The 16,647-nt window shown below is 44.3% G+C and overlaps 1 protein-coding gene across 2 annotated transcripts; it reads left to right on the top strand.

Moving 5' to 3' along the window:
• The first annotated feature begins 4,313 nt into the window (after window positions 1-4,313).
• On the top strand, window positions 4,314-12,848 carry lmnb1 (lamin B1). 2 transcript variants are annotated; one of them, XM_003965044.3, is made up of 11 exons: window positions 4,314-4,845; window positions 6,860-7,016; window positions 7,099-7,224; window positions 8,305-8,475; window positions 8,899-9,024; window positions 9,490-9,710; window positions 9,785-10,013; window positions 10,175-10,279; window positions 10,416-10,535; window positions 10,621-10,719; window positions 12,163-12,848. In XM_003965044.3, exons 1-11 carry the CDS (start codon window positions 4,487-4,489, stop codon window positions 12,202-12,204), a joined length of 1,755 nt encoding a protein of 584 aa, XP_003965093.2. In that variant the 5' UTR covers window positions 4,314-4,486; the 3' UTR covers window positions 12,205-12,848. The 2 variants fall into 2 exon arrangements, with proteins under 2 accessions (XP_003965093.2, XP_029693132.1); XM_029837272.1 differs by lacking the exon at window positions 12,163-12,848 and adding an exon at window positions 10,784-10,992 and having other exon boundaries at window positions 4,487-4,845.
• The last annotated feature ends 3,799 nt before the right edge of the window (window positions 12,849-16,647 follow it).

The following is a 16,647-nucleotide window of genomic DNA, read 5'->3' as shown; positions in this document are numbered from 1 at the left end:
ATGACAACTGTTACATTTAACAGCTATTGCTTTAACTTGTCAGCTAGAGAAACAATGCAAAAGATAAAAAGGTAAGATATATGGGGGGTTGCAATGTCTATTCTCCATTTAAACTGATGTAATGTGATAATTTTGGTCGCACTTACACACACACACACACTGGCCTACAGTACAGTACATGTATTTATGAAACAGTTTCATGTTACATTTTGATTATCTATTATCCAGCAACAATGCTGCTTCATCCATTAGTGTCTTGACAAGTTTGTTTCTGGCATGCATTTAAAGTTTATACCCGATTTTGACAGAACAGTTCTATTCACCTTGTATCAAGCAATCTAGTCAGTGACAGACTGTGCAGTTAGTAAGTGGAATTATTCCACCTCTTAAAGGGGAAATGAGTGACATTTTTCACTACATTTTTTCACATCAGGTACTGTATGTTCACTGTTGTAGACCAAAGGGCGTCATGAGCCAAATATCCCTCTACCTATTGGCCCAAACCTGCTTGCCTCATTTTGCAAACAAAGATCTGTAAAGTCCTTGGAAGTTCAAGGGCAATGTAATCCAGCTTCTGTCCCTTTGTTGAACTGACAACTTCTTCACTAACTGGCAGTGTTGTTGTTTCTTTAGAGGTAATGTCAGTTCTTGCTCGTTTTCAGGTCAATGGTTTGTGGCTCTCCACAATTTCACCTCAAATGTATGCCAACTGGCTGTAGCCTTTTATAGGGAGGGAGGGCCAATGACTCTGAGAAGATGGTGATTAACATGCATGTACGTCGAGTTACGTCAATCAAAAACTGTGAAGGCATGATAAAAAAATCTCTGGTTAGAGGCGAGTTAATGGTGTCAATTTGTATATTGAAATCCCCCAACAGTATTACATTGAGTGAGAGAATGGATAGATGAGTGAGCGAGGTGGAAAAGTGATAAGTGGTCACCTTGTGGCTTCAGGAGACGGTGAACTGTGGCTTATGGTCGTTGAGGAGAGCCTGGATGAAATGAGCCTCGGTTGTGAGTGAGTGGATGTTCAGGAGACCAAAGCTGACAGTGAAGTTTTATGTCTGGTTAGAGTTTTAGCCGACCTGGCTAGGCTGGCAAATGTGTCACAAGCAGCAGTATGAGTGGTGAGATCAGTGACTGTATACCAGAGTAGACCAGTCTCAGGGAGATAGCAGAATGACAGGAGCATGTAGGTGAATGCCGACCAGATACAGAAATTTCTGGGCCGTAACTCAATTCGCACAACCAGATGGATCCACAAGCCAGGTGACAGGTTTAGTCAGATAGGCTATTGTAAGTCCAATTACACAAAAAGCAATCACTGAATTTCTATATATTCAGGGTTAAAGAGATACTACAGATCACACATAAGAACAAATATGGCATCTCTTAAGGTCATAAATCCCTAAAAACAATTAAAAGTTACCAGGGAGCAGCGGCAGCAATTCCTGCCATTATCTAATCATCTCTGAGGACTCTCCGTGCGTTTTTGTCTGATATTTTATACCTAAGCAAAGAGATTCTTAAAAACAACCCATGTGAATGTCAAATAAATGTTATAAAACAAAAGGGTGAATTCAGGCGATCTGATTGGTTCTTAGCCATGGTATAATGAGCGTATATCACAGCTGCACCTGATATTACTCCACGTCTGAGCACCAATCTCAAACGCCTAGATTAAGTATTGCTAAACTAATTAACGGTCTTTACAACGAATAGAGAGGAAATGGAAATTAAGCACTTTGTCGTTTGTTTTGTTTTTGCTTGTTTTTTTTTGGATGTCCAAAACATCCAAATACATACAAAAATCTGCATTTGTAGATTTTGCATTTGCACAATGGCAACACTGAAGCAACACACACCAGCAAGCATTACAATGGAAAATTATTGGAATGTATCGTACACTCTACGATGTATGTGGATAATTATAAAACTGTACAATATCAGACACAGAGATGCAGTTTGTTTCTCCGGTGCATCTGATGAAGGTAGTGAGGGTGGACGGGGGCAGGTGGGCTCTCTTCATCTTATGCAGGAACTACATGCCCCACTGTGCACTCTTGACCAGTGATGCAGTGTTCACAGACCAGGTGAGATTGTCTGTGATGTGCACCCCCAGGAACTTGATGCTGCTGACCACCTCCACAATCAGTCAATCAATCAATCAATCAATCAGTCAGTCAGTCAGTCAGTCTGTCTCATCTCATCTGATACAATACAATCAAGATTGTATTACAGCGCTTTACAGTATCCCAGGGCCTGACCCCCAACAAGCAATAGTGGCAGCAAAACCTCCTCTTTAACAGGCAGAAACCTTGAGAAGGACCAAGATCATGTAGGGGGACCTCCCTGCTGATGGCCGGCTGGGTAGAGAGGGAGGAGGAGGGGGAGGACAGGTAGAGGAGAGAATAGCTGTTAGTATAAGGGTTGAGTGGGTCAACAAGGTCAAAAGTCAGTGCACAGCTATGATGTCAGCCTTGGCCTATAGCAGCATAACTAAGATATTAACCTAATAATTAGACGACCCTCTAAATATGATAATTAGTCTGACTAGAATAATAACTGGAACTACAGAATTACTGACAATAGAATAATAACTGGAACTACAGAATTAGTGATAATAAGCTCTTTCAAAGAGTAAGGTTTTAAGTCTAATCTTAAAAGTAGAGATGGAGTCAGCCTCCCGTACCAGGACAAGGCGCTGGTTCCACAGCAGGGGGGGCTGGTAGCTAAATGCCCCCCCCCCCCCCCCATTCTACCTCTAGAGATTCTGGGGACCACAAGTAAACCAGCATTCTGAGAACGGAGCGGTCTATTGGGATGATAAGGTGTCACTAGCTCCTCCAGGTAGGATGGAAAACCTGGCTGGATTCCAGCCTTCATGAATTGGACTTGCCCATCAGAGGAGGTCAAATCCATTCCTCGAGGGTTGGATTTAAGCCAGGATTTACATCCTACCAGGCAGGAAATGCTTTCACCAAGGTAAATGAAACCCCGGGTGAAAGGGTTTACCTGTAGGACAGAAAGTCTGGCTTGGATACGGCCCTTGATGCCCACCCCTGATCTAGAGTGATCATGTGATCTAATCTATCCCTGAGAGGTTTGGGACCAAACACCATGACCTCATTTTTTCCTGAGTTAAGGAGGAGGAAATTTGAAGACATCTAAGACTTTGTGTCTTTAAGACAGGTCTGAAGTTTCACTAACCGCACTGTCTCCTCTGGTTTCATGGATAGATAAAGCTGAGTGTTATCTGCATAGCAATTAAAATGTATTCCATGCTGCCAAATAATGTTTCCTAAGGGAACATGTATGAAACATGTACAAGGTGAAAAGGATTGGTCCAAGTACAGAACCTTGTGGCTATGTGGTATGAAGAGGGAACGCCGTGGACATGAGCAAATTGGCGTGTTGTTGATGAGAAGTGGAGCATGGCTGGGCCATTTCTTTCTAAACTCAATAATAAGCTCTTTTGTTTTGTCCACATTCAAGATGAGACTGTTGTCCCAGGTCCAGCCCAACAGCTGATCCACCTCCTCTCTGTAGGCCAGGTCATTGTAGGCCAAAACAATTAAGATTTTGCTTTTTCCTCAATATTCTGGACTGGTGTCAAACACTATTTAAGGGTAAGGAGAAAAACCTTAAAAGATTTAAAATTGATTTCGATAAGCTGTCAATTTTATAGGAGAGAACAATTAAGATGTGATCCAGCAACTGGACTGTTTGAGTTCCATGAAGACATTTCCAGAGCATTAGAGAACCTTCACAGACAATTAAGATCTGCTTGTTCCTCAATATTCTGGACTAATGTTCAACACTAAGGGTAATGGGGTAAATAAGCAGGAAAAATGAGGTTTTATTTGTTTTGAACACAACCTGAACAAAGGCATTCCCATTTTTGTTCAGCTGATTCTGATTCTCTGAAAATTCTATATATGAAAAGCATAGGTTGACTGTAAATCCAATTATGGACTATTCCTCCTGGAAATGCACCAATATGCTAAAAACTGCAAAAATAGGAAAGCAGTCAGAACAATCAGATTCTTAGAATGTTGAACTCTGGCTCTCAATAACTTACAAATGTAGCTTAGATTTTTCACATCCTTCTGTGTGTTTCTGGCTTTTCTGAGTAACGTCACACTGTGATGCGATGTAGTCTACTTGCGCTATAGTTTTTTAAAATCTTTTGCGTGTTTTCGCCTGTTTTGTAGCAGAAAAAGAAGGCGCATCGGCGCTGGCGCATGTGCAGAACAGATACGAAACCGATTGGTTCCCGGGACCAACGTAACTTTGAGCGAGGCGCCATGTTGGTCAAGCCACCCCCTCTTTGATTGAGTTAAACAAGACAGGGGACCGTTCCCGGTTAATTTACTGATGTACCAGCTGTTTTGGGCGCCCAGGTATTTATCTCCGTCCTTGCTTGAGCGTCGAGGAGACCGTTTTAATTATCGCATTCCGGGTAGTGCTTATTTAAACTGACACAATGGCGTCCGTTACCGCGACTCCCGCCGGCCAGAGAAGCACGTGCAGCGGCGGCGGCACACCGCTGAGTCCCACCAGGATATCCAGACTGCAGGAAAAACAGCAGCTCCGCGACCTCAACGACCGCCTGGCCGTCTACATCGACAAGGTCCGCAGTTTGGAGTCCGAAAACGAAGTGCTTCATCTGCAGATTAACGAGCGGGAAGAAGATAAGAGCCGGGAGGTAACCTCACTGAAAGCCCTGTATGAGACGGAGCTAGCCGACGCACGGAGGTGCTTGGACGACTCCTCAAAAGAGCGGGCCTGGCTCCAGATCGAGCTGGGAAAAAGCAGAGTCGATCATGAGCAACTCCAGCAAAAGTAAGTCAATTAAGCGTCTCCACCGAGGCTGTGCATCGTTCGTCAACTTTGACTTTGGAGCCATTTTTGCTAGTTTACGCAAGCAAATCCCGTGTTACGTTTTTCTTGTTGGGCGTCAGCGTCAGAATCCCCCGTTAAAACCGAGACTGGGCTCCAATCTTACTGCGGCTCCGGCTGCATTTGGAAAGATTCGAATTTGACAGCTTGGGGATTCGTATAGACTTGAAATTCTATTGAATCTATGCAGTATTTACGATGTGCAGTTTATTCGCCGAGTGGATTTATTTATTCACATCTAAAGCCGAAAACCCGCCTTTGTGTTAAGTCATTTGAGATGAACCACCCTAGCTGGCCGTGAGGTAGTTTAATGTCGTTTAGTCGGGGCTTTAATGATCAGTATCATTAAATGCTGCTACTTCTGAATACAACTTCAGATCTGTCAAAGCTTAAACAGACATTTTCAGAGGAAAACTCACTGTCAGTGATGATTGGAAGGAAGTACGTTGCGTTTAGGATGTGATGAAGTTGCATTAGGTTTTTGGTGGAAGACAGGTGTGTTACACTGCTTACATGTGAGGGAAATGTGCAGAAACGCGTGTGTGTTCTCAGATGTCCAACAGAAGGTGACGGCAACAGCTGGAGCTCACAGCTGTTGACCTGAAGTGAATCAATTGTGGAGCTGCGTTGGACTTGTTGCAAACACAACTGGCATATTCAGCATTTTCCTTAAAACACCATCAGCCGTCTCATTTGAATGATGCGGGTTGAGTTATTTTATGGTTAAGGCAAAGCTTTTCAGAAAGCTGAGTAGGTGTTTCAGAATGTGTGGTTCTGTCTACTCTTAATCAAGATCATGTTGGTTGTACCTTTTTCCTTGATGCCAGCGCTCTAAAAACTGAGGATTTTATGGCTCCAGCCACATCCTGCTTATTTGCTCACTGGCTTTAACAGAAGCTTGATGAAGGCAATGTCCATTACTAAGAATAGATAATGAAACTAATTCACTGGCATGGAATCCATGTCTGACTAGAGTCAAGTGCTTTCGTTCTTTCATCCATTCATTCAATCACGCTGTTGGTCATTGCCTCGCCTCCTGTGACAGTTATCACTACGTCGCGACGACATGCATGGAAACAGAGAGACTGTTGTCTTTGCAGCAGCTCATGCGTTCACCCAGATGGCTGCTGCTTTCCCATTTATCCGGAGTTACTGTTCATGCTGTCTCATTGGGAGGAAATGATGCGTCGCCTGAAATATGTGATGTTGTGATCATTGTTTTTTTATTAAGATTTATGAACATGATTAGAAGATTTGCAGTCAAAAGTCAAACCATCCCAAGTAAGACTGAACTCAGCCCTTTTTCATTATGTGACTCTGAAAAATTTCACCTGTTATCACCTGTTTCCTGAAGGATGTTGATGGCTCTGGTCAGCCAGATAAACTAGTGATCACTGTAGCTGAGCGTTGATCCTTTAAACATTAGCATTAGCCCATTATAGTGCCATTTATTTCTTGGTTTTTCTACCCATAATAGAAGCGTGGTGGCCTTTCAGTGTGTGCTGCATGCTGACTGTCTGATTCTGGTGTGTGGGATGGACATTTGTCGGGCCCGTGCTTTCCCTCCTGGTCCACGTTTGTCAGTGGAATGTGAAAAATCAGTGCATTCCTTTCCCTTTAACAGGGAGACCCACATACCGCATTTAACTGGGGGCCTCATCCCAGGAAGTGGTTGGATTGTGCACCATTTCATCTATTCCGAAGGGATCGTATTTTTTAAATCTCTAAAACACAAAAAACCCAGTGAATTAAAATAACACTGGGTTTAGGTGACGGTCCAGAGCCCCGTGTTTAAATAATGGCTCCAGCTTTGGAAAGGCACTGGTTGCCAGAAGGTTAATGTGTGGACTTGATTCCCACCACATTGTCATCGGTGTCCTAAATGGTTGTCATCAGTCTTGCCACTAAGCCTGTCATTTGAGATCGTATGTTACTCACTTTGGGCTTCAACTCTCAGCTACAGCAGGAAGGACTCCGAGGCTGCCAGTGCACAGGCCAGGCTAAAGGACCTAGAAGCTCAGCTGAACTCCAAAGATGCCCAACTGGCAACAACTGTGTCTGAGAAGAGAGGCCTGGAAGTCTCCCTGGCTGAGCTGCAGGAGCAAATGCAGGAGGTACTCCTCTATGAGCACTGCTCTTGCTTTGCCAGGTGGGGTTTCTGTGTTCATTACTTATCTTAGTGTGCTTCTATACCAGCTGGATGTGGGTCTCGCAAAAGCCAAGAAACAGCTTGCAGATGAGATGCTGCTCCGCGTTGATTTGGAAAACCGTTGCCAGAGTCTCACGGAGGAGATGGACTTCAGGAAAAACATCTACGAGGAGGTAAAGCTCTGGTATATGTACAGTAGATGAGGCCCTAACTCTAAAGTGCAGCTGAATTTTCTCATGTAGTTTATTCACAGCAAATCACAGAGGGGCCTGACAGGGTTCCTGCTTTTCCTCAAAACAGTCACCAAACTTCTTAATCCAAAAACAAGGGCTTGATTGCTATTAAAAGGGCTTAAATTAGGCTCTCGGGGTGATTGAACATGTCACCACATTGTAAGTAGGATTTTATGATTGTAGTTAGTCTCCCGCCTCAAAATAACTGGTAAGATTTATGTTTTAAATAACAACATACCGCTTCTCACAGTAATCACACATCACCACCGCAGAACGCACGTTGTTCATGTAGCCTTCACTGCTACCGTCCATGTGGACGGGTTTCCATGGGTTTAGGGAATCAAGTTCATGGAGCTGCCCACAAACTGCACCATCCACTGTCCTTCCACCTCCAGCTAGCATATGAACAGCAGGGATGCTAGTGCCACCTCCCTGGACACTGTTTGTGTGTTTAACTCCCTTTAAGCTGCAGGACCCCTGTAATAACATGTATAAAGTCACCTTACCATGCTGAAGAGGAACAAACATTAATATTAATAAATGAAAAGCGGTGGCGCCTGTTATAGCGAGCAAGAGGCAAGTAAAGGAACTAAATGAAATAAAGCCCAACATTCTTAAAGCACCAGTCACTACTCCACTGTGATTAGATAAAGATCTTCAGCAATAAAAACCGGTAGACCAAGTGTCACAGCATTGTGCACGTGTGAAAGGGTGAACAGTTTTGAAAGTTCCTATACGGGGAGAAGATTTAAGGCAACTAGAAATGCAGCAATTTCATGTTTTTCATTAGTCTTTAATAATTTATTGCCAGATATCCCAAAAGAAATAACTTTGGTGGTAAATGTGAGGACTCTGGTTTCTCTCCGCCCACTCTCACATTAACACACACACACACCCCAGCTGTCTTGCATGTGTTTCTTTTGCAAGGCGGAAGCTCTTGTCTGACACCTGTCTTCTCACATAGGAAGTGTTTGACTGCTGCAGTGTTTGTGCTGTATTTACGATTGTGCTCTGCTGCAGGAAGTGAAGGAGGCCCGGCAACGGTACGAGACCCGGCTGGTGGAGGTGGACTCGGGTCGGAAGCAGGAGTACGATTATAAACTGACAGAAGGACTCATTCAGATGAGAGCTCAGAATGAGGAACAGATCAAACTCTACAAAGACAACCTGGAGAGCACCTACCACACTAGAGTAGGAAGACTTCCTTAACTCTGTCTGACTTCTGCTTATTATCACACTCACTGTCAGATGGAGATTATTGTGACTTGTTGGGCAGTCCTACAATACATTCACGTCTTTCACCGTGTAAAATCGCACATTTAATTGAACACGTTAGGCAAAAATCTGGATTTTCAATCTTCTTCTTTTAGTGCCTTCATATTTAGATTTTTTGAGGAATCTAGAGAAATAGTATTTTTTTTTGTTTTTTTTTAAACTGTTTATGAAGTGAGTTGAAGTGAGAACACTTTAGTACACAAGGCCATGAACTATAGGTATGAAAGTATCATGTCACATGTCTGCAGCATCCTGTTCTTCAGGAAGTGAAAGATGAAGCTTATTTCCTTGTTGTTACTTTCTCTGCTGCCGATGATAAAAGCATCATCTTCTCTACAGCTGGAGGAGCTGCATCGACTGTCTGAAATGAACGAAGCGACGGGTAACATGGCCCGTGAGGAGCTCCAGGAGTCCACCTTGAGGATTGAGAGTCTTTCTGCTCAGCTGGCAGGACTACAGAAAGAGGTCCATACGTTTTCCTTGTTGAATCACATTTTCACCGTTTGTTTGTCTTCTGTTAGTGTTATAATATATTGGTGGAGCTTAAATGGGAACGTTCTGGGAAAATATAGACGCAATGACAAATCACAGATGTCACAAAGCTGAGGGCTGGAGTGACTATTGTTGCCACACCTGTAGCTACTCTATAGATGTGACTTTAGTTTATGTCCCTGACGATCATGATGGACTCTTATGTGGCAACAAAGCCTTCCAGGACCTGCGGAAGCGTTACTAAACATATAGATGCCGTTTGGTTGGCAGCAACAGCTACATCATAGAGATACTCGGGGTAAACACGAAACAAACACTAAACAATAGCATCCGTCGGCCAGTGGGTGTGGGGGGGGTAATCATGCATGAGGTTTTGTGAGCTGTGATTTTGGTGCCACCTTCTGTGACTCCAGCTCAGAACTCCTCTTCTGCTCTCAGACTCGTGGCTGGCGTGACCGCATATCAGAACTGGAAGAGGCCCTGATGGAGGAGAAGGCCAACAGTCGCAGACTCCTGGCAGACAAAGACCACGAAGTGGCTGAAATCCGTGCCAAGATGCAAGAGCATCTTAATGAGTACGAACAGCTGCTGGATGTTAAACTGGCTCTGGACATGGAGATTAACGCCTACCGCAAGCTCCTGGAGGGAGAAGAAGAGAGGTGAGATTTTAATGAGTGTGTTTTGATTTTATTTCCGGAGTTCCTTTAGCTGGATAAGTGTTCTCTCCGCCCAGGTTGAAGCTTTCTCCCAGTCCTTCATCGCGAGTCACTGTAACTCGAGCTTCATCCAGCAGCCGCAGCGTTCACACCACTCAGGGGAAGAGGAAGCGTGTTGAGGTGGAGGAGCAGGAAGCCAGCAGCTCGGTGTCCATCTCTCACTCTGCAGCAGCTACAGGACCTGTTTGTGTTGAGGAGGTTGATACAGACGGCAAGTTCATCTGCCTCCATAACACTGCTGATGAGGTGAGTTCCTGGTGACTAGATGTGGTGGTTTACAAAAAATAAGCGTGGAAAATTACACCAACGTTTTCAGCAGGAGCAGGAAAGACTAGTTACTACCTGAAGTCTGCTCCTGAATGTATTTGATATATAACCTGTTATCTGTTGGGGATATTTCTGATCAGGACCAGGCCATGGTGGGGTATGAGATGATTCAGACTATTGGAAATGCAACAGCTACCTACAAATTCACCCCTAAATATGTGCTGAAGGCCAGACAGAAAGTCACGGTAAGAGTTAGAACAGTTCTCTGGTTGGTTACTGCATGTTCACCAGCCTCATGTCTGAGATGCTGTGCTGTTCTCTATACACCAACACTAGAATAGTCTGTCGTCTCTGAACCCAGCTTGACCATCATATTTTCAGATTTGGGCCTCAGATGCTGGCGTGAGCTCCAAACCTCCCACAGATTTGGTTTGGAAGAATCGTTCCTCCTGGACTTCTGGAGAGGACGTTCACGTGGTGCTGGTCAACCCTCAGGGAGAGGTAAAGAACACTGCTGTGCAGCTGTTTGATTGAAGACTGCTGCTAATGTTCTGTTTCACACACGTCTGTGTGTGCGTGCGTGCAGGAAGTGGCGAAAAGAAGCACAACATACAAGTCAACAGAAGAGGAGCAGAACGAGGAAGACGACGACGAGGTGGAGGAAGAAACCGTCTTCCTCCAGCAGGTGAGAAGCTTTGTCCTGTTATGTTTCAGAAACATGAAACTCCTTTCATCCGCTCCAACACCAGTGATGGCCATCACAGATGAGCTGAGATCCCACGACCACAACAACCTTCACAACCTCTTGAATTCATTTGGCTCCGCTCAAAACCAGATCTCGACTTCAACTCAACTTTATTGATCCCTCTGGGATGACTCCCTCAGGGGAATTCAAAAAATTCCAGCAGCACATTAGGAAGAGCATCACACAGGAAATATTGTCAAGTTATTGCACTATGGATGAGGGGGAAATAAATAAATATATATATATCAATCATGGTGGAGCCAACTACTCAGCTTAGGTGTTACTTCCCCTAGTGTCCCAATCACTACTGGGACCACTGTTGCCTTCATGCCCCACATTCTGGCAAGGCTCCTTACGCATATATGCCTACACCTCGGTATGAGCGGAACCATAACTGATGGAGTCATACCGGCTCGGACGTTGCGCTGTAGGTGGTTAGTGCTGCACCATGCAGCAAAGCCCCCTACCAATCTCCAAATACTCCTCCACTCTGTCATCCTTGATACACCCGCATCGGCATATTTCTGAATATGACAGAGTTGTAGCAGAAGTCCGAGGTGTACGGGGTGAAGAGCAGAGGGGCCAGCACTGTGCCCTGGGGTGCTCCAGTGCTGCTGACCACGGTGTCAGACATGATGTCCTTTAGCCTGATGTGTTGTCGTCTGTCAGTGTGGTAGTCATGAGATCAAGACTCCCCAGGTTGTTTGCAGGTAACTGTGTAGTCAAAAGGAAAGAGGTGCTGACGCTGTTGCAGGCACCCCCGGCCTGACTGTGTCGGCCAGTTGTCACTGTTGTGTGGCGGCCTTGGAGGAGGAGAGCAGAACCTAGACCTTAAGAGTGGACTACAGGTGTGTAGTGTGAACTACTGAATGTTCTCATCCAATAAATCCTGTTTGCTGGACTCCCGTCCAAGACCCAGGCTTCCTCCTCCACGTCTCTTCATCACACCTCTGAAACACTCGGCTGGTACTCCCATACTCAAGAAGCTTCCTCAATGCTATTTCCAGCCTACTGTTCCTCTCCAAGACCCTCAGCTCCATGACAACCATCTCCATTCCACCCAAACACCTTTATTTAAGGACACAAATGATCTCGGCACCCGAGTCTGATGCCAACACGTCGTTACACTGCGTGACGAAGGTCTTCCCCAGACAAACCACTGCTGTTTCAAATGTGCCATTCAAGCACCAAGAAAATAAGAATCTTGAGGATCGTAGACATGGCGGTCAGCCAAGGAAACATGAAAAAGGCATCAAGCTTACGTCTCTATGAACTCATCTACACCAGTTACACCGGCCTCCTGAAGTTGTATATAACGTGTTATTACACTGTTGTAACAGTATGATGAGCAGCGTGTCAATCGTGGTCTCCTTGTTTTAACAGGGAGATTCTCGGGCAGGGAGACGAGGCTGTGCCATCATGTGATCTACCAGCTAACACTCTTCTGAGCCCTCCTGCTGCCAAGTTCTACAGCTATTTTTCTATCTTTATGGGGTTGGTTTGTTTAGTGTATTTTAAAATGTGTGAATCCTTTTTTATTTCTTGCAAGAATACTAAACTGTTTTGTAGGTGGCCTTTAAAATGACCTGAGGTCTGACAAGTTAGTCTTTTGAAAACTGTTTAGTTTGATCTTTCTTTGTTGATATTTGAGCTTTTAAGAGGCAGAATGTTACTTATTTCAGCTTTAGACATTTAAGATAAATACACTAAAATGTTCCCACCAATAGTTGTTAAAGATTTTCATTCATTTAAAAGATTGTCGATCATATTTGTTCAAGTCGATTTTTAGAGCCCAAAATCCCAACCCTGGTTCCCCTGGACTTTTGTATCGCTACAGATCCAATAAGGTTCATCCATTGTCAGCAGAATTTTGCATTTTACACATGAAATTGTTGCACAAGACTGATGTCCGACACATTGTTTTAGAATGTTTTTAAAAGTAGTTCTCAGCCATTTAAGAAGTGTTGATGGTGTTTTTACCTTTTGATATTTGCAGTGTTTGATCCGTTGTTACTATGCATGCAATGGTTGTAGTCTACATAGCTTAAATTAAATGTCTTCACTTTTCAGTGTTTGTGTCATTTCACAACTTATGGTTGAGGTTCGTGGGGAAGAAATCACGTGCACTGCAGCTTTTATACTGTATACTGGGTTATTCAAGCAACACATCGGGAGGGGGGTGAGATCTGTCCTCAGTACCTGGATGTTGTCTCTAAATCTCTTCTCTCCTACACCAGCGCCTTGTTATAATTAATGTATCTCTATGATCCTATTCTCTCCCCTCCTCCTCTACCCAGCCTGCCATCAGCAGGAGGGTCCCCCTACATGAGCCTGGTCCTGCTCAAGGTTTCTTCCTGTTAAAGGGGAGTTTTTCCTTGCCACTGTTGCTTGTTGGGGGTTCAGGCCCTAGGATGCGGTCTAGAAACAATTTCGAATGCAACAGATGCTATATAAATAAAGATTGATTGATTGCAGGCCACAGGACGGGCACTGGTTCAACACAGCAGGATTCTTCTTATGGCCTTTCAGTTCAACGGTCATGAAACAGCTCTGTGTAGGAGTCTCCACTGGAGGTCGCCAGTCCTGTTTCTCAGGGGTGGCTTGTGCAGCACCCTCCAGCATGGACGGGCTCCATCTCCTCCCAGCCTGTCAGTCCACACACTGGCACTTTTGTCCCCTCCTGTCGAGCACCTTTACACAGTTCCTGTACAGGGTCTTCTTGTCCACTGCGTGCAGGATGAATGTCTTTGGTGCCTTGAGGAGAGGCCTGTCCAGATCAGCCAACGAGATCTCCGGAAAGGGTCTAAAGTGCTCCAGTGGTCTAAAGTGGCGGTCCTGCGGTCTCCAAAATTGTTTCAAGGCGCTTTCATGTAGGGAGCCCTGCAGGCTCATGTAGGGGGACCCTCCTGCTGATGATGAGCACATTCACATAGTCCAGCAAATTTGGGGGAGGTTCTGGTATTTCCCAACTGTCCCAACTATTAGATTACATACAACTTTAATTGTACTCTGCTACAGTTGGTACTGGGGTACTGATAGAAACATGACGCAGACTGATTGAATTGAGTGGCAACAGTAATCCTACAGAGGCTCGGCTACCAGATGAACTGCATGAACAGCCAGAAGGAGCTAACTGCTCCACGGAGGAGAAGGCTAGAGGCCTTTATGGTGGCATGGAGAGAAGTCATCCTTCTAACAGAGCTGAGTAGTGGTGTGAATCTAAGGACAGAGCTGCCCAAGAAATATAACAAACTGTTGACAACTGATGCACTGGAGACTGCTAAGCAAAGGCTCACAGCCCTGGCTACCCAAGAGAAGTGGAGGCAAGGAAAATAAACAAGGTGTTCTCCAGCAATCCAGCTAAGGTCTATTCTCAATGGCAGGGCAACAAGATGACAACAGACCCAATTTGTTCTGATGTTTTCAAACTGCACAAGTCTCCAAGATGAAGTTGCTCTTCAGGCTGAAAAGCCACACAAACTTAAGAGGAAAGAATCCTTTCTGAAGACACATTGGCTAGTTGACAAACCTGGACAGCGCCACCTGCTGTGTTCCAACCTAAAAATAGGAATATTGCTAAATACTTTAATTCCTTTTTGATATTTGTGATCCTGGAATATCTTACAAACTTATCGGAGTAATGTAATATAATACATTTATTTATCTATTTTCTATGGACTATTTTAACACTGGACTTTATTAATTAACTTTATTATTGAGTGTTTTTTAAGCTTTATTTGTCTGAAGGGTTTGTTATCCACTGGTGAAACACCATTTCGTTTTGAAGCTTGAATCTATTTCTTTCAAAAATGTAGCAGGACGTAGCAGGCAGAAGAATGATAATAATAACAATGTAAATATGCCACAGTAATTTAGCTTTGATGCTCTTATTATGCTATTGTCTGTCCTCCCTCCAGAGGATTTTCAGCCAGTTGGGAAACTCTTATTTACTCAATTGTGACTGACAGACTGGTCTCTACACATCTGCTGGGACATTTATCTCACCTGGCAATGACTTCTGCCCCCCCGGCTGACGTCCTCGGTCTCGGCCCTATTTTGAAGCGCCCATATTTGAGGGCACAGCCTTTAACCTTCTGCCTCAACACTCGAGTCTCCTGCCTCGACTACCAGGTGATGTAAACCAGGTCACCTGAGCTTCCCAATTTCATTTTTTTTAAATTTGCTTTAAGAGGAAGTCTTCAGAGAAAAGAAAAGGAAAAGAGAGAAACGGCTTCACCACATGGCTAACAGGTTGGGCAGGTAGCATCTCACTAAAACTGCCACTTTTTGAAGTTAAATAAACCAAACAAACTTGATTGGATCCAAAAATTTGAATTAAATTAAATTTAAGTGATTCTAAACATTCTTCTTTTTAAATTTAAAATGTCCAAATATTTTTATATTTAATTTTTATATGTAACTATTAGCAGTTTAGTTCAATAGCTTCCAGGAAAACAAATGAAAATCCAACATGTAGAATGCAGTGCCGCTTCGAGCTTCCGTAGAATACGATTCGGTAACTAGTAGGTTTTTAATATTTTGCAATGTGACGTTCTGACTTCTTAGATGTTAATGCAGTTCCTGATTCACACCGCAGGCGGCGCTGTTTCGACCCTCCAGAGACACAGGGGACAGAAGGACCCGGGAAACTTAAACTATTGCACTTGAATGTGTCCCTGCAGAAGGAAATCAGAACCTGACTAGCACATCCGGCCTTGCGCGTCTCATATTTGGATATATTCGGGTTCCAAATGGCTTTAATTTGTCGAATAGTCGTTGTTCCCCGCAGGCAACGACCAGCGGCGGGAATAGAACCAGCACCGTGTGGGTCCCATCGTCACATTCTCCTTAGTCCCATGACTGGTTTGGTCCAACCTGTTGGCAAACACATGAACTGTGGTGACAAAATGGTGACGCTTTCACCTGAAACACGCCGCTCCTCCAGCATGACGTCACGACAGGTGAAACCAGTTGGACAGCCTGTCATCCTGGGCTCTGCTGGTTCTGCTGGTCTGTGCGGTTCAGGTGTCCATCAGGTCCTCGGGTGGAATCGTCTGTCGGGGAAACCACACTTTCGTCTGCTCATGGTCGTCATACGGAGACACTGTTGCTGTGTCGACGCCGGTTGCTAAGCGACCGGGCAGAGGCTGTTGTAAAGCCTCTTTATCTCCCGACGAAGGAGCGATTAAACAGAAGGAACACGTGTGTGATTCACCTGTAGTGGCTGGAACATTCAGGGTGGAACTGAAGGCAGTAAAGAGACGCTGTTGCCTTCAAATGTGCTTTTGATACTTTTAATCGCGATAACATGACCAACGTGTTGGTGTGTGTTGCTTCCGCCACCAGAACCTTCTGGTTCTGCTGAGCTGCGACACCTTCTCTCTCTTATCTCTGTGTTTGGAACCAGAAGTCCTGAAAAGGACACACCTACTGGCGCTGGTCTCCGCTGTGACTTGTCTTTTCATAAACAATCCGACAAGTTAACTTAATTAAGACGGATGTTTCCGCCCCCTTCAAAATAAAAGCACGACGACTGAACCTGGAGCAGAAGCTCGAAACCACTTCAGTCTCAGTGGCTCTTTGTGCCCAACCTGCTCAAACCCCCAGTTTAACTAAAATAAGTTCCTGCTTGTAAAAATGAGTCCAAATAGGAACATTTTAATTGACAAAAAACATAAACGGCTCCTTCTAGAGATGCGATGATACTGTTCTGACCGTTATTTATATACTACTACTACTACTACTACTACTAATAATAATAATAATAATAATCTATTAATAATAATAATAACAATAATAATTCGTTTCGTTTTCTCCCGCTTATCCGGAATAACAACAACAACGATAACAACAACAACAACAATAATA

Source organism: Takifugu rubripes, chromosome 6, assembly GCF_901000725.2.
Source record: "Takifugu rubripes chromosome 6, fTakRub1.2, whole genome shotgun sequence".
NCBI classification, from domain to species: domain Eukaryota; kingdom Metazoa; phylum Chordata; class Actinopteri; order Tetraodontiformes; family Tetraodontidae; genus Takifugu; species Takifugu rubripes.
Note: the sequence above shows the minus strand (reverse complement) of the source record. Positions and strands in the feature narration are given on the sequence as shown.

Excerpts from the sequence above, each read along its gene's own strand:
- lmnb1 (XM_003965044.3), top strand. The coding sequence starts at position 4,487 with ATGGCGTCCGTTACCGCGACTCCCGCCGGCCAGAGAAGCACGTGCAGC. Across the intron at positions 10,014-10,174 it reads TCCATAACACTGCTGATGAG|GACCAGGCCATGGTGGGGTA; the intron begins GTGAGTTCCTGG and ends ATTTCTGATCAG. Across the intron at positions 10,280-10,415 it reads AGGCCAGACAGAAAGTCACG|ATTTGGGCCTCAGATGCTGG; the intron begins GTAAGAGTTAGA and ends TCATATTTTCAG.